Consider the following 19,819-nt stretch of genomic DNA (forward strand, 5'->3'; position numbering starts at 1 on the left):
AAGGACAAGGGCTCCAGGATAGTCCCATGTAGAGGTGGGGGAGGCCTGGGCAGCTCTTGGCATCCTACTTGGGGGACAGGCCTTTGCAGCTGGAGGAGTCAGGCCAGCATTGACTAGCGGAGCCTCTTTTTTCCAATTAGGGTCCCCTCCCTCCCTCTCTGTCCTTCATTGGGTTCACGTGAGTCTGAGAAAGGGCCTTGGCCTCTGCAGGGCAGGTCTGAGGTCACGGACATAGGGAAGCTGGTGTCAGTTCCATCCAAGACCCTGTTTTATGATCCCTGTGCTTGGGGCAGTGAAGCAGGTGCGCAGGCCTGACACCAGATGAGCTGGAGAGAGGGTTTCCCTCCAGGTGATGGAGGGGAGACCGGGGTGGGTATGGGGGGGTGAGGCGTGGCTAGGGGAGACGGAAAGACCTGGGTGGTGGGGGAGGGGAGGGAAGAGCAGGAGTGTGGAGGGGAGGCTGACCGGCCCTCTGCTCCTGCAGATGTCACACACCAAGCCATACATCCGGAAGAAGGCTGTGCTGATCATGTACAAGGTGTTCCTGAAATACCCCGAGTCGCTACGCCCTGCTTTCCCCCGCCTGAAAGAGAAGCTGGAGGACCCTGACCCTGGTTGGTTGATTTATGATGGGACAGCGGGGCTGCAGGGCTCCACCAGCATCTGCAAAGGCCTGGTGGAGGGGGTTGCAAGGAAGGAGTTGAGGGGCACTAGGTCCTGGGCCCTCCGTCCTGGCATCCCACCAGACGGCATCTCCTTACTTCCTGGCTCCATGAGATGCCAGGTTTGCCTTCTGCTTTCCCTGCTCTGGCCCCAGACGCCACTTCCATTTCTCCAAGGAACCTGGTCCCATTTGTTGGTGTGGGATGTAGACATCAGGCCCCTCGCTGCCAGGCAGTAGACACCCAGCATCCACGCAACTGTACCTGGCTGCCTGGCTGGCTGTCCACACATTAGCATTCACGGCTTTATTCTGACACCTTGATTTAAGTCCCTCACCACAGGGCTCATGCCAGCTTTCTACCTGTTCTCTGTAAATCCTTCTCTCGTCAAGGACTCTCTGGAGTGAGCACACATCGGACAGGTTCTCTAAACAGGAGGCAAGGTCCAGCTTGTTCCAGTGGAACCTGCCTTGTATCAGGGAGAATGACAGAGTGTGGAAAGTTCTGATAGGGGAAGTAGGAGCCAAGGTGGCAGGTGGGGGGTGCCCTGCACCAGAGTGACTTTGATCCTGCAGGGGGCCAGCCCCAGACTCAGGCAACTCGTGGTTGGTGCTTGAGCTACCCCAGGTGATGGGCATGGTGCAGGCACAAAGCAGAGGTCCCTGCACTTGGGGTGACTAGCCAACTGAGGAGGACCCTCCCGGATAAGGGTGCAGCCCTCATATCGATGATGCTCTTACTGATGACATGGTCTCCCCTTAACTTCAAAGGGGTGCAATCAGCAGCAGTCAATGTCATCTGTGAGCTGGCCAGGCGTAACCCCAAAAACTACCTTTCCCTCGCCCCACTGTTCTTCAAGCTGATGACCTCCTCAACCAACAACTGGGTCCTCATTAAAATTATCAAACTGGCAAGTAGCCCTCCCATCCTTCCCTTTTCTCACCGCGTGGGAACGCCCTGAGTGTACGTGGGTGGGGGGTTGGAGTCAGTGTTGTTCCTGCCCCCAGTGACCCACTGGCCTCTCTTGTCCCTAGTTTGGTGCTCTGACCCCTTTGGAGCCAAGGTTGGGCAAGAAGCTGATTGAACCTCTCACCAACCTGATCCACAGGTGAGCACTTGGCCCCCGCGTGACTGCACCATCTGGCGTGCGCAGGCCTGCACTCCCTCTGGGCACGAGGACCCTGGGGAGAGTCTCAGGGTCAGGAAGCAAACACCCGCCATGTGATTTTGCTTCAGGGAAGGAGCTGTGCTGCTGGGGCACCCGCTGGCCCTCGTAGGACACTGGGGGCTGGTCTGTCCTTTCCCTGGGAATCAGCTTTGGAAACCGCAACAGTAAGCAAAGAGAGAGCCCGCGGTTATCCTCTAGCTCATGAGTAGACGTAGGTTGTCTGCTGCAAGAGCTATAGCCGTGTGTTACTTGTCGGTTCTGGAGTGTTGCAAGAGCTCCCACATGGCTCCAGGGGCCTGCACTTAAACTGTGGGAGCTTGGTGGCAGGTGGCACAAGAGCGAGCTGGGGCCCGAGGCCACATCAGACCTGGAGCTGTGTGCCCTGCGTGAGGCCCCAGCCTCCATCCCTGGGCTTACAAGCAGATCAGACAGTGAAAGGTAATTGGGTAGAACTGGCGCTTGGGCCTGAGATGTCGTTGGTTTTAAACGCCCCCCAGCACTGCTGGTGTGGTGTGGCCCTGAGGTTTTCAGAGGAACTAGCAGCAGGCCCTCAGTCTTGTGACCATGGATGTGGATGGGCTAATGGTCCCTCGTCTCTGGGACATGTGGCAGCACCGCACTCGGGTTTGAGTGACTTGGGATCCAGAGTGTCACCAGTGAGGAGGTAGGAATGGAGTAGATGCACCTGGTGCCCGCCCTCAGTTGTCACCCTGGCCATGCTCGCCACATCCCCTGAGAGTGGCACTGCAGCCATGGACTTCTCTTGCCTGTGTGTGGCCACGTCTTACTGCCCCCTGCCCCTGCCCAGCCCCCAAGGTGGAGCTAGGTGGTGAGGGTCCTGGGTTGGGACAGACGTTTAGTGAAGTTTTTCTTCACGGGCATCACAAGATGGAAAGATTCCAGGAATAGGCTCCACTGGTGGGAGCATCAGAAGCCACCGTTGGCAGTTAGAAAGGGAGACTTGTGTCCCTTGGGGAGTGCTGTGGACCTGGGTGACAGCGGCGTGCAGCGGGGGCCAGCAGGCATGTGCTTTCCCTGCATTCCTCAGGCGTTCTGGTTCTCACGCCTCTGCTCTTGTTCCTTCTCCAGCACGTCTGCCATGTCCCTTCTCTACGAGTGTGTGAACACCGTCATCGCAGGTGAGGGGCTGGCCACCGGGTCTAGAGTGGGCGGCTGTGGCACGTGGAAGGCCCTCCCCACTCCCACCTGGGCGTCGAGGTGGGGCCCCGTGGTGCAGGGAGGATCCCAACTTTCTTTGCCCCCTGTCCCTGCCACCCTCGTCTGGAGCCCCTTGGGAGGTGTGGATGGCTCGTGGCACATCTGCCCCCTGAGCCCCCTGGTCCCAGTGCTGCTGGGACTGCCCCCTGCTGCTCTTGGCCACTCGTTCCTCTGCCAGCAAGACCATTTTCCCTGAGGATTTTAGAGCAAATCTCAGGCACTGTGCCCTCCCCCCGTGGATTCTTAAGCGCAGGAACCTACTATGAAAAGGTTTCACGAGCTGGGACCAGGAGGCGCTCCTCAAAGTCTCCCTGGAATCCCGCTGAGTTTGAGTCAGTCTCCCACCAAGGGCCACACACAGCATCGGCTGATGTGTTTCACACACTTGACGAGCCTGACTGCCCATGTGATTGGTTTGAACCAGAGTCATGGCCCACGGGGTTTACCTCCTCGGTCCCTGCCTATCTGCCCAAAGTTGGGAAGCCAGCCTTACAGTCCTTCCTCAAGGCCCTGTGGGGACTTGAAATTCCACAGTTCACAGGAAACCAGCCAGGGTCCACACTCCACGATGACAGCTGTGTGGGCACGGAGGCTCAGTGGCACAGTGGAGAGGAAGGGTGGGCATTTGGGGCAGGCGAGTGCCCAGAGGCAGCAAATGCAGAAATTGGAGAATGAGTCTGTGTGTCTGCAGTGGTCGGTGGGGAAACGGGTGCAGCAGGATCAGTGCTGTGCTTGGTGATGGTCAGGGGGCTTGGGAGCATAGGGCGAGGCAGCAGGCCTGGCAATGCCTGTTTGGTGGGTCTCAGGAGGTTGTAAGAGCCAGGCAGGTAGGGTTGGCGCGGGTTCTGTGGGACTGCCCTGGACAGGGGTGCCTGCTTTGGGGCTTTGGTCTGTGCTCAGCAGCCAGATGCTGTCTGGTCAGCCAGCCTCTCAGGAGAGCAGTCCGCCCGACAGCTCCCGGTGTGCGGTGTTTCTGGCTGCTGGCCCCGAGTGAGTGAGCCTCTGCACGCCTGGTGAGGTGTGGGGACTTCCTGAGGCCAGGTTTTCTGTTTCAGTGCTCATCTCCCTGTCCTCTGGCATGCCTAACCACAGCGCTAGCATCCAGGTATGTCCTTGCGTGCATGTGGTGGTCCACCCCGCAGCCATCACTCACACGTGGCACCCTGCTCTGGGCCCTGGCCAGCTTGTGTCTGTGGAGTTGACAAGCCAGGGGTGGGGGGGACACGAATGTTAGTGCCCCAGAAGTTACTGACATGTCAGTGTGTGCTTTGGGGGACATTCCACAAGCATGTGTCCCTATTGGTGGTTGCAGGCAGCCATCATGCTGGGTGCTCTGCGGAGTGGGGCCCGGTATCCTCTGTCCCTGCCTGGTCCCAGGAACCCTGGGCTGGATCAGGGTGTGAGGCGGGCCTGGGGTCACTGACTTCACTATTGTCTCAGAAGGCATGACCAGTGTCACCGTCCCCTTTGCAGCTCTGTGTTCAGAAATTGAGGATATTGATAGAAGACTCTGATCAAAACCGTGAGTCCCTCCTCCCTCCTCCCTCTGCACACCCGTAGGTCCTGTGCCTCTGTAGCCCTGAGGTCCTTGAGCTCTAGGAGAGCAGGTGCTTGTGGTGAGCTGTGTGGCCTGGCGTGTGCAGGCTGATACTTGAGCTTCAGGAGTGTTTTAAAGACACCAGCCTTTGGTGGCCTAGTTATGGCCCCTGCACCCACTCTCCTCGTGCGTGCGGGGCATCCCTGCTGCCGTCTTGGAGTGGGACTCAGCGGGTAGGGCCGGCTGGAAAGGTGGGCCCTGGGCAAGGTCCTTGAGCAAGACGTGGCTCCTCCAAGCCCCAGTTCCAGCGCGGGGCTCAGGGAGGTCAGTAGCAAGCCTCCGGGTGTGGCCCGGAGCTGCCGGTGCCGCTCCTCCAGGGTCTCCTGTGAGCACTTGGTCCCGTGGGAGTGCCCGCGGTTTCCTGGGATTGACAGGGTGCTTTAGCTGTATCTCCTGGCAATCCTGGCACTTCTCCCAAAGAGTTTAAAGTAACCCTGGTGCACCTTGCTGGCTCGCCTGCAGGGGTCTAGCCAGTCACACGCCCCCAGGCAGGAGTGGCAGGGGCTGCTGAGGACTCTGCATTTTTGTTTGGTGCAGGGGCTTCCACGCTTGTGCTGTGTGAGGCCAGATAGTAACTTTTCTCAGCTTTGCCGGCCCTGCATCGTCTGCCACTGTGCCAGCGGTGGGCACGGCCGTGTGCCTGTGCCAGTGGCGTTCACAGAAACGGGCTTCGAGTCAGACCTGGCCCGTGGCCTGCAGTTCATCACTGTAGCTTCAGAGGGTTGTGTGTTTGGGTTGCTTTAGGGCAGTCACACCTGGTATGTGTGAGGTCCCTGGGCGTGCAGGGCCTGGAACTTCTCTCCCAGCACCCATCGTGCCACTTACGACCCCTGGGGGCCCGCATGCAGCTGGTTCTGACCGAGTCTAGGTTGTCGGGCCCGGGCTGCAGACCCGGCCTCGCTCTTTCTGTGCAGGCCCTGAAGCACGTGAGGGCGCATCCAGGTTAACTGCATCTCGCCATCTCTGCAGTGAAGTACCTGGGCCTGCTGGCCATGTCCAAGATCCTGAGAACACACCCCAAGTCTGTGCAGGCCCACAAGGACCTCGTCCTACAGTGTCTGGATGACAAGGACGAGTCCATCCGCCTACGGGCCCTCGACCTCTTGTACGGAATGGTGTGTGCCCCGCCCCAGGCCTGCGTGCCCTGCCCCAGCTTGGTCTGGCCCCTCCCTCAGCAGCCCCCGTTCTCCTCATCCCCCACCCCCCAGGTGTCCAAGAAGAACTTGGTGGAGATTGTCAAGAAGCTGATGAGCCATGTGGACAAGGCCGAGGGCACGACCTACCGCGACGAGCTGCTCACGAAGATCATCGACATCTGCAGCCAGTGCAACTACCAGCACATCACCAACTTCCAGTGGTCCGTGCCCCACAGCCCAGGGGGGCGGGGGCTGGCGCCAGGGGCACTCCTCAAGGGCTCCCTTCTGCAGGTACATCAGCGTCCTGGTGGAGCTGACCCGGCTGGAGGGCACCCGCCACGGCCACCTCATCGCTGCGCAAATGCTGGACGTGGCCATCCGCGTCAAGGCCATCCGCAAGTTTGCAGTGTCGCAGATGTCTGCGCTGCTCGACAGCGCCCATCTGGTGGCCAGCAGCACCCAGCGCAATGGCATCTGCGAGGTGCTCTATGCAGCCGCCTGGATCTGCGGGGAGTTCTCCGAGTGAGTTGTGCAAGTGGTGCTAGGGGCCACCTGTGCTCCCTGGAGCGAGAGGGGTGCCAGCAGACCTGTGTCCCTGGTCCCCTGGCGGCTGCCCCAGTCTCTCCTTCCTGGGGCTTTCTCTCTGCTGAAAGAGCTGCTTTAAGCACATGTTTTCCACCGAGAGAACAAGCGAGAAGCTGGTCACAGTATGGCCCAGGATGGCTGTGTCGTAACCCAAGTCTTGCAGCCAGAGAAGCTTCATCACTCTTAATTGTGCTGTCAGTTTGGTTTTGCTTGCTATTAATCATTTTTTCCTACGGGTACTTTGTGATCGTTCCTTTGTCTAACTTCCTTAGAGTTCTCTTCCTTCTCTCCTGGATGGGGGGAGTGTGTGCATGTGACCCCTGTAGCGGGGCGCCCGCAGGGCTGGCAGCCACAGGGGTGGTGTGCTCATCAGGCCCTCCCTGTCTGCAGGCACCTGCAGGAACCCCATCAGACCCTCGAGGCCATGCTGCGGCCCAAAGTCACTACCCTGCCCGGCCACATCCAGGCCGTGTATGTGCAGAATGTAGTCAAGCTGTACGCGTCCATCCTGCAGCAGAAGGAGCAGGCCGCAGAGCCAGAGGCGGCCCAGGAAGTCACACAGCTCATGGTGGACCGGCTGCCCCAGTTTGTACAGAGTGCGGACCTGGAGGTCCAGGAGCGGGTCAGTGTTTCTCCGGGGGCTCCCGTCTCTGGAAGAGCCCACATATTGTGCTTGTGTCTTCCCAACGGCGGCCAGCTTTGCCTTTTCCCAAGGGCAAGGTGCAGAACTCTGTTTTCCAGGGCTCCGCCTCAGCCTGGGGATGTGAGCAGGTCTGGGCCCCCGTGGTCGGGGAGACTGTGTGTAGTGGTCCACAGGTAGAGGCCAGGGAGGGGGTGGGTGGCGAGAGGATGAACAAGTGGGAGATGCTCTGACATTGGTCTTCGGGGGAAGCATCTAGTTGGCAGCAGGTTTCTGGGTGGGAGTTCAGGGTGGCAGTGTAGGCATCCACGGCCAGGCTGCTTCTGATGGCCTGTGGGCTACGTGGAGCTTGTGGTTACCCAAACTGCACGTCAGCATTGAATGCCACTCGGGTCCAGGTGCACTGTGGTTGAGGGCAGCGGCAGGACAGGAGCCCAGCTGGTGGCCGTGGTCCCCATGCATCCATCTGGGAGCCACACACCAGCAGAATCCCAAGTCAGAACCTGCAGAGGACCAGCCGCTGTGAGGCGCCTGGGTGTCTCCTGGAAGGAGGCGCTGCAGGTCACTTGGGGCCTCACAGGCCCGTTCAAGGGCTTTTCTCGGACAACCGTGCTCTCTGCTCGTGACGTTGTCTCATCTGTGGGCCTGTTTCACTCTTCAGCCTCTTGCAGACTGACACGGAGGCTGGGGCTGGTTTCTTCCTCGGCGCATGCTTCCACGAAGCCCATGGCTTCTCTGAGCTTTCCAGACATTTTCAGTATGGCTCGGGCAAGGGGCAGCCATGCTCGCTTTCCCTGGGCTGGGCATCCACAAGGTCTGAGCAGTTAGCTGTGACGCTCAGTGGCCTTCAGGGCCAGTTCTCTCTGACCCTTTGTGACTCCTCTGTGGTCCCCTCAGGCGTCCTGCATATTGCAGCTAGTCAAGCACATCCAGAAGCTTCAGGCTAAGGACGTGCCAGTGGCTGAAGAAGTGAGTGCCCTTTTCGCTGGGGAGCTGAACCCGGTGGCTCCCAAGGCACAGAAGAAAGTTCCAGTTCCTGAAGGGTGAGCTGCACAGCCCATCAGAGGGTATGGGCCGGGGTGGCAGGAGGGAACTGCAGCAGGGCGTTCACTGGTGTCTCTGTCCCAGTGGCTGGGAAGTGGATGAAGGCAGCCCTTGCCTGTAAACTTCGGGGCCTTGTGAGCCTGCACAGGATCGTCAGGACACACAGGGATCATGAGGGCCAGCCCTGCTGCCGGGGGCCCCTAGACGAACTGGGATGGCTGTGATTTCAAGTAGTGGCCTAGTCTTCGTGTCCTTGTTTCCAAGAGGACGGGGTGTTCCTGATGCACATGCTGCTTTGAGTGTCCAGGGCCAGGCGCACAGCCTGGAGCTGCCTTGTGACCTCACTGTGTCTTATAGCCTAGACCTGGATGCTTGGATCAATGAGCCACCCTCAGACAGTGAGTCTGAGGACGAGAAGCCCAAGGCCATCTTCCACGATGAGGAGCAGCGCCAGGCCAAGCAGCGGCAGCCTGAGGCGGATGAGGAGGAGCTGGCCCGGGTGAGCACTGACCCATGGAGGCAGGGGTTCATTCACAGGGGCAGATGGCCTCACTCAGAGCACAAGTGACTACACAGTCGTATTGTCCTCTGGGCAGCACTGAGCTACCTTCTGAAGACTGGTTGGGGTTTGTTGAAATGGGTAGTAGCGTCTCTTGAGGCCAGAGCTCCTCAGAGAGAGGCATGGGGGCTTTGCTCCTTTCCTCTTGGGTGCGGGATTTACAACATGCAATGTGGAGATGGCCTGGAAAAGAACAAAGATACTGCGGCTCCCCAGCTCCCCACTGCACCTTGTCTGGCTCCTTTCTCTCTGAAATACGGGGTCCCTCTAGGAGCTCCTCCTCTCCTCATGACCTGTCCTGCCCTTGTCCCACCCCTCTGCAAGCTGAACCTTTAGGCAATGTGATCTGACTCCTAGCTCAGCTCTTCTTTGGAGCTGAGTGGCCTCAAATAGCTCACCCAGCCTCTCTGAACTCCCATCCTTGAAACAGAGCTGGTCATCTCCACCTCCTGAGCTCCTTCCTGACCTCAATCCTGCTGTGGTCTTCCTATTGGCTAAGGGCTAACAGTAAAGTTCTGTGGCTTCCCAGGCCTGCCTGGGGCCGGGAACATGGAGGTAGCCCACGCCCAGAAGGGAGGGCATGTGTTCCACCTGTATGTAGTCACTGACATGTGTCTTGACTCCCGTCCCTGCAGCGTCGAGAAGCCCGGAAGCAGGAACAGGCCAACAACCCATTCTACATCAAAAGTTCCCCGTCCCCCCAGAAGGTAAGACTGGTTCCAAGTCGTCCTGGTAAACATTTCCTCCCCCACAGCCTCATAAGAGCCCCGTCCGCACTCAGAAAGACAGCAGAGGTATCCTCTGCAGGGTGGCACTTCATTGTCACAGTTGCAGGGTGGCACTTCATTGTCACAGTAGATCCATGTGACCCAACTGCCAGGTGGGTCCTGCCTACAACACCGAGTGAAGGCAGCGTTTAGATCATAACGCAGGTGGTACCCACTGTCTTTGTCCACATCCTTCACCCGCTGGGTGCCCCCCAGGTAGACCCGGCTGCCCATGAGTAGTCTCTTGGTTCCCTCCTCTGGGATTACCAGGTAACCTCGTGACTCTGCTCAGCCTTCTCAGGGGCCACAGATGGCCCCCACCACTCCTGCAACATCTGGCTTTCTGACTCTGGCCATCCTGGTGGGCGCTAAGTACTCGTTAGGTACAGGCCTTATATCTGGCTTGGGCTCATTTACATAGACAGGCCAGTCTCCCAATCTAGCCAGCCACTCTCCCCACCATGCCCTATTGGAGCTACAAGGCCCCAGGCCGTCTGCCTCTTTTGTGCTGGGCTGCAGCCCCTGCTCAGGCATCCCTCTCTGTCCCTACCTGTTCTGTCCAGTAACACCCTGATGCTTACTTCTCCAGCGGTACCAGGACGTGCCTGGGGTGGAGCATATACCTGTGGTGCAGATAGACCTCTCGGTGCCCCTGAAGGTGCCAGGCAAGTGTTTGCATGGGCAGCATAAGCCCGCCCCAGGAGTTCCCATAAGCGAGGGCAGTGGGAGCTGAGTTCAGGTCCCAGATGCTGTCATGGGCCAACCTTGAAAGCCTCCAGCTTGGCATGCTAGCTCTCTGCTGCACCCCATGCTGCTTCCTTGGCTGGGGCAGGTCCCAGCTTGGGGGCTGGACAGGAGGCACGAGTCAAGGACCCAAGTGTCTTTGCACTGTTGCCACCTCATTTTTTCCCCAAGCCCTAGCTCCCCACGTGTCCCTGCTGCCCTGGGCCTGCACGTCAGCATTCTGAAAGCCTCTGCCTCCAGGCAGCCAGAGGGGTGGTGCCTACACGATTCCTCACCTCCCTCCAGCACAGACCACAGAGGGCTGTGGGGCCCCCTTCCTGCTGAGTCTGTGGGGGCCACCCGCCCCCACCTGGCTATCAGGGCAGCAGCCAAGCACCGGGTCATGTGCACACCCGCAGGGATGCCCATGTCGGACCAGTACGTGAAGCTAGAGGAGGAGCGGAGGCACCGCCAGAGGCTGGAGAGGGACAAGAAGAGAAAGAAGAAGAAGGACAAGGACAAGAAGGGCAAGCCTCGGCGCCACGGCTCCCTGCACACAGAGAGCGACGATGACCTGGCCCCAGCGCAGCAGGTGGACATCGTCACCGAGGAGATGCCTGAGGTCAGCCTGTTAGGCCTTCCCGTCCTTCCGCTTCTGCTTCTTCTATGGCCCAGGGAGGCTTGCAGCCAGCACTCGCTGTGCACCAGGCTGCAGAGCAGGGTCTCGAGCTGTGAGCCGGAGACCCTGGTGCATCCCGACCTCACTGTCTGCCCCAGATGAGCTTCCCTCGTGGGTGTGGGCCTTGCTGTCCATTTCTGAGAAGGGGGTGAGGGGCTCCACGGACCCACCAGGCTCGGGACTGGGCGGACTGGACGGTTTTCCTTTCTTCCCTCAGAACGCTCTCCCTAGCGACGAGGACGACAAAGACCCCAACGACCCCTACAGGGCCCTGGACATCGACCTGGACAAGTAAGTGGGGGCAGCCCGGGGCAGCCCGTGTTCTCCAAGTCCCCATGTCCTCCAAGTCCCGTCTCCACACTCTGTGACCCACCCACCCTGCCCCCAGGCCCCTAGCTGACAGCGAGAAGCTGCCTGTCCAGAAACACAGGAACGCGGAGACCTCCAAGTCTCCTGAGAAGGAGGACGTCCCCGTCGTGGAGAAGAAGGTCAAGAAGCCCAAGAAGAAAGATAAGAAGCACAGAGAGAAGGAGCGAGAGAAGAAGGAGAAGGGGAAGGAGGCGAGGGTGGAGAAGGAGGTAGGTGGGCCCCACAACCCCCCATGCTGAGCTGCACGTCCCTCCGTGTCCGCACATGTGGTCCACCCGTGTGGTCACACCAGGGGAAGGGTTGCAGGTTTAGAGAAGTATCTGTGGGTCGTGCTGCTTTCTCACGGCCTGGCGTTGAGACACCTGGGGCTGCTTGTTCTCCTGGCGGTGATAGAAGCACCTCCGCGGCCTCCCGACCTGACATTGTGGTCCGCTCCCTGTGTGTTGGGGTCCCATGGAGCTGAAGCCGCCCTGTCTGGTCGGGGTTGACCCCTGCCATGCTCTGCAGCCTGTTCTGCTGTATAAGCCAAAGGCCTGTCTTCCTGTGGTTTCAGGGCGAGGACTTGGATTTCTGGCTGTCCACCACGCCGCTGCCTGCTGCAGCCCCGGCCCCGGTAAGAGCCCAGGGGGCAGCTGTGATGCATGTGCCTCTCCGAGGTGTCCAGGGACAACTCCTCTGGCTCTGTCCTCCGCAGGGCTGTGTGGGCGTGGGGCACCCCTGCACAGATTTGGGCCAGCCTGGTCCCTTGCCTGAAGTCTGGCCCAGTCAGTGGCTGTAGGAACAGCCCCCAGAGCTCCAGCCTGGCTCAGGCCTCTGCCAGCTGCCTGCGCTTTGTGGTGGCCATGCGCACATGCTGACCAAATGCCTGGTGTGCTGACGCAGATGGGGTCAAGATGCGGTGGGGGGTGGAGGACACCCCAGCCTGGGCCCTGGCTACCCCCTTGAGCCCCAGCACCCGGCTCCCTGCAGGAAGAGCCTGGAGTGAATGCTGTCATCACTGCCCCCAAGGAAGAGGATGAGGAACCCCAGAGAGAGGAGCAGGGTGACGAGGAAGATGATGAGGACAATGAGCGGGACCCTGAGAAGGTGAGGATGCCTACCCTGGGTGTCCTGAGTGGACTGTGGGGAGAGTTATTGCTTGCTGCCTGACTATGATGCGTGGAGGTCCTCAGGGCCTTCGGGGAGGCATCCTGTTGGTGTGTTTCTGGGCTTTTAGTTTTCATGATAGCGTTGGTATCACTCGCATGCTGTGAAATTTCTTTTTAAGGTATGTGATTCAGTGCCACAGAGTATATCCACAGGGTTGTGCAGCCGTTCTCTTTTTCTAGAACATTCTATTAGCCCAAAGGAAACCCCATCTCTATAAGTTGTCGCCCCCACGAGCCCTGTCCCCGTCTATGGAGCCTGTTCTGGACATCTCACATATGTGGACTCACACACCGTGGGGCCTTCTGTGTCTAGTTCCCTCCCTGGGCATCCTGGGCTCGGGGTCAGACCCTGGGGCGGCATGTGGGGGCCCTCGCTCGTCTATCTGCGTACCCACTGAGGTTTCCGCCTTTCACTTGTTGGGAATTGTGCCCCTGTGAATGTGTGTTCTCATCTGTCTTGGGAGCACAGTGAGGAGCTGGTGTCGGGCGTCCTGCTGGCCTCCCCGGGGGTGTAACCTGTAGGCAGGGACTGTCTCACTGAGCAGTGGGTCCCAGGTCCTCACCCCTTCCCCGGGAACCTAGGGCCTGCCGCTCTGTCCGCTCTGTCACATGTGCTCCTTAGCGCAGCCCACTGATCCACGCCTCAACCCCCGTGACACATGGGAGCGTGGCCCGAGAGCCGCAGTGTGTGCCGTTCCTCAGGGGCCCCACCAGTGGGAGGAGATTGAAAGCAGACCATGATCTATGTGTTTTGTTCCAGAAATCTTCCAAGCATAAGAAGAAGAAGCACAAGAAGGAGAAGGAGGAGAGATCTAAAGACAAGAAGAAATCCAAGAAGAAAAAGCCTCCCGGTGACGAGGCAGCAGAGCCTGTCGAGAACGGCGCGCTTGATGAGGAGCCCCTCCCGGTGAGGGGTACTTCACTCGCCTCCCGAGGGGCCCCCGCAGCCCGCCAAGGCCTCGACACAGGGAGACACCCGAGTCTAGGAGCCAAGTCTGCGGGCCGGCGGCAGTGGGGCCTCTGGGCGCGGGGTTGTGGGGGAGCCCTGGGAGCTCTGGGCGTCAGGGAGGTGGCGCTGCCATGTGGCTGGAGTCCCTGAGGTACAGGCTCATGTTGTCTAGGATGCAGGGGTGCACTTGCCCCCTGGTTCTTTCAGTCCCAGTGTTTCCCACCTGGAGCGCTCCGCAGGTCGCGACAGGCCCTGTCCTGTGGGCAGCCGCCGCCCTCAGGTTCTCGCTGGCCAAAGCTCAGTGTTTCTCTTTGTTTCCAGCCCATGTCCAGCTACTGCCTCCTGGCCGAGAATTCCTACATTAAAATGGTGAGTAGTATGGGTATTTGAGGGTGCCAGGGTCCGGGGTAGGCTCTGCGGTCCTTTCTCTGCGTGTGCAGAGAGGGCAGTCGGGTGTTGGGGACAGTGGACCCTCCCAGGGCTTCTGCTACTAGAGCCTCCCTCAGTGGAGCCTTTCTGGGGGGAGAGGCGCATGTGGGTATTTCCTCCTGCTGCATGGGACCACGATGTGGGTGGGCCGGGATTGGCGTGATGGCTGGCCTCCGCCAGGGACAGGACAGGGGCAGCTTGAACTATGGGCGGCACAGGAATAGCGTTCTTGCATAGGGATTCGGGTACTTTCCCTTCTCAGAGGCGGTCCGCCTTTGCACGAGTGTCACTGGCACTCCCGAGCCCCTTGTGTGGGGCCAGGCTAACCCCGACCTCGCCCTGCAGACGTACGACATCCAGGGCAGCCTGCAGAAGGACAGCCAGGTCACCGTGTCCGTCGTTTTGGAGAATCAGAGCAGCAGCTTTTTGAAGAACATGGAGCTCAATGTGCTGGATTCACTCAACACCAAGCTGGCCCGGCCAGAGGGCTCCTCCGTCCATGACGGTGTCCCGGTGCCTTTCCAGTTGCCCCCAGGTGTGCAAGCCACGGGCAGGACGTCCAGGGCTGGGGGGAGGTCGGAGGCTCCTGCTGCACCCTCTCTGCTCGGTCCTGGGACACCCCCCGTCCTGTCACCTGGTGTCCCTTGGACTGAGCCCAGCTTTCTGACCAGCGTGGGGTCACGTCACTGCCACCTGCCAGGGTGCCAGACAACAGCCAGGCACCGCCCATGCCACACTCAGGCCCCACTCTTCCTCCCCTCCCCAGGCATCTCCAACGAGGCCCAGTTTGTGTTCACCATCCAGAGCATCGTCATGGCCCAGAAGCTCAAGGGGACCCTGTCCTTCATCGCCAAGGTACCAGGGCTTGAGGTGATGGTGGGAGCCCACAGGAGGGCCCTGCCTCCTGCTCACTCTCTGCTCCTGCTCCCGCAGAATGACGAAGGCTCCACCCACGAGAAGCTGGACTTCAAGCTGCACTTCAGCTGTACCTCGTACTTGGTCACAACGCCGTGCTACAGGTGTGTGGCCACACACACCCCTTACGTTCACACTCTGCCGTGAGCCGGCAAACGTCCTCAGACCTCAGGCATGAGAACGTAGGGCGTGTGAGTGCCCAGGTCAGCTTGGACCTGGTGGCACGGACAGCAGATGCTGGTTCTCGCAGTGCCGGAGGCTGGCCGGCCGTGATGGGGTGTCGGCAGGGCTGGGTCCTCTCCGTGACCCTCTCCGTGGTATGTAGACCGTGCCTTACGACATGGTCTTCCCTGTGCGTGGGTCTGTGCCTTGACCTGCTCTTTTTAGGGCATTGGTTGTATTCCATTAGGGCCCTGTTTCAAAATACAGTCAAATTCTGAGGTCCAAGGGTCAGGATTCAGCACAGGCATTGTGTTGGGGGCATGGGATAGCCCATGACATCTCAGGGACCCTCAGAGACCTCAAGCTGCAGGTGCCACCCAGGGGCGGGGCTGGGGAGCCTGCCTGTTGTCAGCCTCTCTGCCCCGTGTCCTTCCCACAGTGACGCCTTTGCCAAGTTGCTGGAGTCTGGGGACCTGAGCATGAGCTCAATCAAAGTCGATGGCATTAGTATGTCCTTCCAGAACCTTCTGGCAAAGATCTGTTTTCATCACCATTTTTCTGGTAAGAGGTGGGACGTGGCTTGTACGCCTGTGGGGTTGCCCCTCTGCCCCCTGCGGCCCAGCTCCAGCCTCACTGCGCACCCTCCGTTGCAGTGGTGGAGAGAGTGGACTCGTGCGCCTCCATGTACAGCCGCTCCATCCAGGGCCACCACGTCTGCCTCCTGGTGAAGAAGGTGAGCCCCGGCCCACATAGGCGCCCCCGGCCCCGTCACCTTGCTGCCAGAGCCAGCCCTTGCCCTCCAGGCCCCGACGGTTATTGGGTTCCAGCGTGTGGCTGAGGGCCAGTGGGCGTGTGCCCCCTCCTGTGTCTCCTGGGAGACACTGTGCGTAGGGCCTGGGCTTGCTTGCTCCTTTCCTCGGGCGGCTGGGGGCGGTGCCGGTCCTCCTGCCAGGTTTACCTGCGTCCTCTCAGGTGAACCCGGGGTCATGTGCTCTCCACCTGAGCTGGCAGATCCACGTGGGTAGAGTCCTTGGTTCTCTTCTTCACCATCAGCGGGTCTGTAGGGGTGTCTTCCCTCGGTCCTGCGTTGGCAACGTGTGTTCCAATTTTTCTTGGTCTTCCTGGCTGCGGGTTTATCAGCTGCATGTTTTTCTTAGCTGTGTTTCTGGGGGCGCCTGGATAGACCTCCAACTGTCGAGCTCAGCTCAGGTCTCTATCTCAGGGTCACGAGATCAAGCCCCACGCTGGGCTCCACACTAGGTATGAAGCCTACTTCAAAACAAATGAAACTACCTTTTTAGAAGTTTTGCTATTTTTAAGCAATACATAGATTGTTCTATTTTCTTCCTTTTTGTTTACTCTTTTATATGTTGGTTTAGGTGGAAGCTGAGACTCTGCTTTTCTCATGTAGAGATTAGTGCTGTCCGTTTCCCTCAAAGTAGCACGTTAGCTGAACCCCACAAATTTTTATAGGTTCTGTTTTCGTAATTCTATACATTTCATGACATTTTCTGTTTCCAGTTCTGTGACCCACAGGTTCCTTAGACCTGTGGTGTTTAGTTTTCCAGCATTTCGATGGTTTTCTACTCCTGATTTCTAGCTTGACGCCACCCTGGTTGGAGGATGTGCTGCTTCTGATTTCGGGTCTTTGAAAGTATGGAGATTTGTGTTCTGGCCACAGATGTGGTCACCTGTGGCGGGTGGTGCTCCGTGGGTGCGTGGAGGGTCAGGGTTAGGGTTAGGATCAGTCCGTCACTGTCACTGGGCCCCGCATGGCGATGGTCTCCATTCCTCTGGGCCCTTGCAGGCAGTCTCGCTGGCTCTGTGGGGTCTGTTGGCAGATGCGTTGATTGAGCGTCATGGCGTCTTGACCCACAAATGTCTCTCTTCCCATCGGGGTTTTGTCTGCTGTCAAGTCCTTTATCCAAAAAGCCACTCTTACTGTCTGGTGATTGGTGTCGACGTGGCGTTCCTTACCTTCGAGCCTGACTTTACCATGCTGGCGGGAGTGCTCTCGGGTGCAGTCCACGGGGCCATGTGTCCTCATGGCTGGGTGTGGTTAGACCACGCTAGGGTTTCCTCCTCCTTTCTTCTCCATCTGTGCCTACCGTTCACCTCTGCCCTCCCTCTCCTGTGTCTTGGGCTCAGCATTTGCCCCCCACCAGCCCCTCAGCCTCCTTTCGTGGGACCTGCTGTCAGGGATCACAGGACAGCTGCTGGAGACCCTCAGCCCCAGTGATCACAACCATCTGCACCTGCCTCCTGGTGGCTCTTCTAGAACAGGCCTGTGGCTCAAGATCCTGTCCCCAGGACTAGTTTTGGTGGGCGCGTTAGCCTGGACAGACCTTTCTCTAGGTGCTTTAAAATCACACCGTTTTCAGTTGATCTCACGGTCATGAGTTTGAGCCCTGCGTTAGGGGTAGAGATGACTTAAAATGTTTAAAAAAAAAAAAAAGTCAAAAAAAAAGTCTAGGGCAGCCTAGGTGGCTCAGTGGTTTAGCGCCACCTTAGGACCAGGGCATGATCCTGGAGACCTGGGATCGAGTCCCACGTCTGGCTCCCTGCATGGAGCCTGCTTCTCCCTCTGCCTGTGTCTCTGCCCCGCCCCCCTTCTGTCTATCTCTCAAGAATAAAATAAAATCTTAAAAAAAAGTACTCTCTTGGCACTGGGTTATTCATGTCCCTGTGGTATCCCAACAACAGGGACGTGTGTTCGCATTCTTAGAGTGTCTGCGGCCCGCCTCCCCACCCCTACCCTCTGTCTGTCCAGGTGAGGCTGTCCTTCGGCCCGGGTTCCCAGATTCTCTTCTCTGTTGTGGCCGTCTGCCATCAGTCTCACCCAGCGCATGTTCCATGTTGAGGATGACGTGTTCACATCTAGAACTTCCGTGGAGGAGGTGGTTCTTGAGATCTTACATTTCTTTGCTGAGGTGTGCTGTTTGCCTGTGTCAGTGACATTCGGGGATCCTCACAGTAGGCCCCACAGCTGCCTCATGCTGGCCCGGCCGTGGCTGTCTTTCCTGCTGAGCTGAGCGGGGCTTTCCTGGGTCTTTGGATGCTGAGTCACTCGGGGCTGTGTTCATGCTGTGGAGAGCGTGCGCACAGGCTTCATAGCCTCTCCTGCTTGTCAGGGCTGCTGCACGTGGGCTCAGCCCCAGGCTGGCCCGGCCATGATCCCGTGGTGCGTGTGCTCGTTAGGGTGACATCTACACATCCCAGTGCTGGGGAACCAACCCGGTGGCTCACAGACAACTTTACAGACTGCTTTCCCCACGGTCCTCCCCAGGACCTTCGAGGCTCTGGATGCTCCTCCCGAGGTCCCCCAGTGAGGATGCGGGCTTTTGGCATAATTCCCACGGTCTGCTGAGGCCTCGCGCAGTGCCGGATAGGGGTTCTCCAGTTCCAGGGTCGGGCCGCCCCACATGCCTCGACCAGTCTCCTCGCTGGTTCCGGGCAGACATGCATCTGACCCGGGACCCCTCCCTCATTTAATTCTCTGAGCATAGAAGGCGGCCTCGTGAAAAACTAAAAGGATGAACATACCATCACGAGGCAATATCTTTGTGTCGTATTTCAAAATTCCCTGGTGGTTTTTCCTCTTCCAGGGGGAGAAGTCCGTATCAGTCGACGGGAAATGCAGCGACTCGACGCTGCTGAGCAACTTGCTGGAGGAGATGAAAGCCACGCTGGCCAAGTGCTGAGCCCAGCCTGCGGCCTCGCCGGGACAGGGCACCCACTGTCGACGTGGCGAGGTGACATGTTGCGTTGATGTATCCTGTCGTTGTTTTTACTTTGACTCTTTGCACTCTCTTTGGCGAGAAACCCGGATGCAGTCCCCATTGGCGGGGACTCCAGTAGCTAGGCCGGCTGCCTGAGGAGCAGGCCTCACCGCCATCCAGGCCACGGGCGCTCGGTGGCCAGTGCAGGGCGGCGTGTCCTGCTTCTGTGAGGCCATCCGAGTCCCACGAGGCGCCTGGATACCCTGCCTGGAGGCTCCTGCTCACCACAGAGACACTCCCTCCGCCCTCTCCGCTGTGGCCAGAGGGTCGTGCAGGCTGCTGTCTGTTGTGTTCTCTGCGTCCTACTCGCGTGTTCGTGTGTCAGACGGGGGCTGCCACTTGCCATGGAAGTCCAGTCACCATCCCTGACGGAGCACAACCTGCACCCTTTGGTTTACAGTTTTTTTCCTGTTCAGTGAGATGTGTCTCCGTCAGCATTGTTTGGTGAGTGGTGGGACTGTTGGGGATTCCAAGTCCTTCCTGTTGCTCAACGCTCCACAGGGTTGGTTCCACGTCGTGCCCGCAGCTGCCGGGAAGGCTCACTCCTGGGGTGGTCCCGGCCCCTGGAATGCACCCCACGGAGGGGGCATGGGGACCCCAGGCCACGCCCATGAGATGCACTTCCTCAGAGGTGATGGTCTTCAACGACGTTATGACTTCCTTCTGACGAACACTGTCACTTTAGCATGTAGAGTAATCTATTACAGAATCCTGTGCGGTGATTCTAGAACCTCAAAATTGTATGATGTGTTATATAAGAATTGATTTGCTATCGACATTCCCAGATAAAGGAGAGAGACATATCACGCTGCTGTAATGATTTTGTGTCAAGATGATCCAATAAACTTGTAAAACATGTTTATCTGTTGGATGTCCTGCCCATGCCAGCGTGTGGGGACCGCCTCACAGTCCTTGAGCAGCCCTGTTCCCTCCTTCCCCAGGTGGTGGAGGTGAGGTCATCCCCACAGCGTCCAGGCGCCTGAGCTTGGCCAGTGTGGCAGGGAGCCGCCTGAGCCCACCCATGGGGCTCTGGGAGGCCCACCAGCAATGCACAGTGGGCATGCCCTGCCTTCCCTTCCCAGGGGACCCCACTAGGGCAGGGCTGTGTGGGCGATGGTGGGAGGCAGGTCCTACTTGTTCTAATTTGCCACATTTCCGCTGGCTTTACTGACACGTGGACAAGAGACAATTCGAGACAAGTAACGCTGGGTGGGGAGATGGAAAGCTGGACGGCTTGTCGAGCTTGAATCCCACGCTGGAGAGTGCGGAGCCCAGGCCCAAACAATCCCC

General features: G+C 58.9%; 1 protein-coding gene across 4 annotated transcripts in view; it reads left to right on the forward strand.

The window, feature by feature from the left end:
- AP3D1 (adaptor related protein complex 3 subunit delta 1) overlaps positions 1-19,387 on the forward strand; it is a 63,625-nt gene extending 44,238 nt beyond the window's left edge. For 3 of the 4 annotated variants that reach the window (XM_049098272.1, XM_025456800.3, XM_049098273.1), the window contains 27 exons: positions 485-614; positions 1,433-1,572; positions 1,697-1,770; positions 2,920-2,969; positions 4,104-4,153; positions 4,522-4,570; positions 5,615-5,760; positions 5,854-6,002; positions 6,073-6,303; positions 6,757-6,988; positions 7,904-8,049; positions 8,408-8,549; positions 9,245-9,316; positions 9,966-10,041; positions 10,519-10,721; positions 10,996-11,069; positions 11,167-11,356; positions 11,701-11,760; positions 12,117-12,233; positions 13,056-13,202; positions 13,566-13,613; positions 14,019-14,208; positions 14,440-14,528; positions 14,607-14,692; positions 15,190-15,311; positions 15,404-15,483; positions 18,356-19,387. In XM_049098272.1, coding sequence (XP_048954229.1) covers positions 485-614; positions 1,433-1,572; positions 1,697-1,770; positions 2,920-2,969; positions 4,104-4,153; positions 4,522-4,570; positions 5,615-5,760; positions 5,854-6,002; positions 6,073-6,303; positions 6,757-6,988; positions 7,904-8,049; positions 8,408-8,549; positions 9,245-9,316; positions 9,966-10,041; positions 10,519-10,721; positions 10,996-11,069; positions 11,167-11,356; positions 11,701-11,760; positions 12,117-12,233; positions 13,056-13,202; positions 13,566-13,613; positions 14,019-14,208; positions 14,440-14,528; positions 14,607-14,692; positions 15,190-15,311; positions 15,404-15,483; positions 18,356-18,451 — 3,189 coding nt within the window. In that variant the 3' untranslated portion in view covers positions 18,452-19,387. Of the gene's footprint in view, positions 1-484; positions 615-1,432; positions 1,573-1,696; positions 1,771-2,919; positions 2,970-4,103; positions 4,154-4,521; positions 4,571-5,614; positions 5,761-5,853; positions 6,003-6,072; positions 6,304-6,756; positions 6,989-7,903; positions 8,050-8,407; positions 8,550-9,244; positions 9,317-9,965; positions 10,042-10,518; positions 10,722-10,995; positions 11,070-11,166; positions 11,357-11,700; positions 11,761-12,116; positions 12,234-13,055; positions 13,210-13,565; positions 13,614-14,018; positions 14,209-14,439; positions 14,529-14,606; positions 14,693-15,189; positions 15,312-15,403; positions 15,484-18,355 lie in introns of those variants that run through there. The other variant, XM_049098274.1, reaches the window with a different exon arrangement.
- The last annotated feature ends 432 nt before the right edge of the window (positions 19,388-19,819 follow it).

This window comes from Canis lupus, chromosome 20, assembly GCF_003254725.2.
Source record: "Canis lupus dingo isolate Sandy chromosome 20, ASM325472v2, whole genome shotgun sequence".
Lineage (NCBI taxonomy): Eukaryota > Metazoa > Chordata > Mammalia > Carnivora > Canidae > Canis > Canis lupus.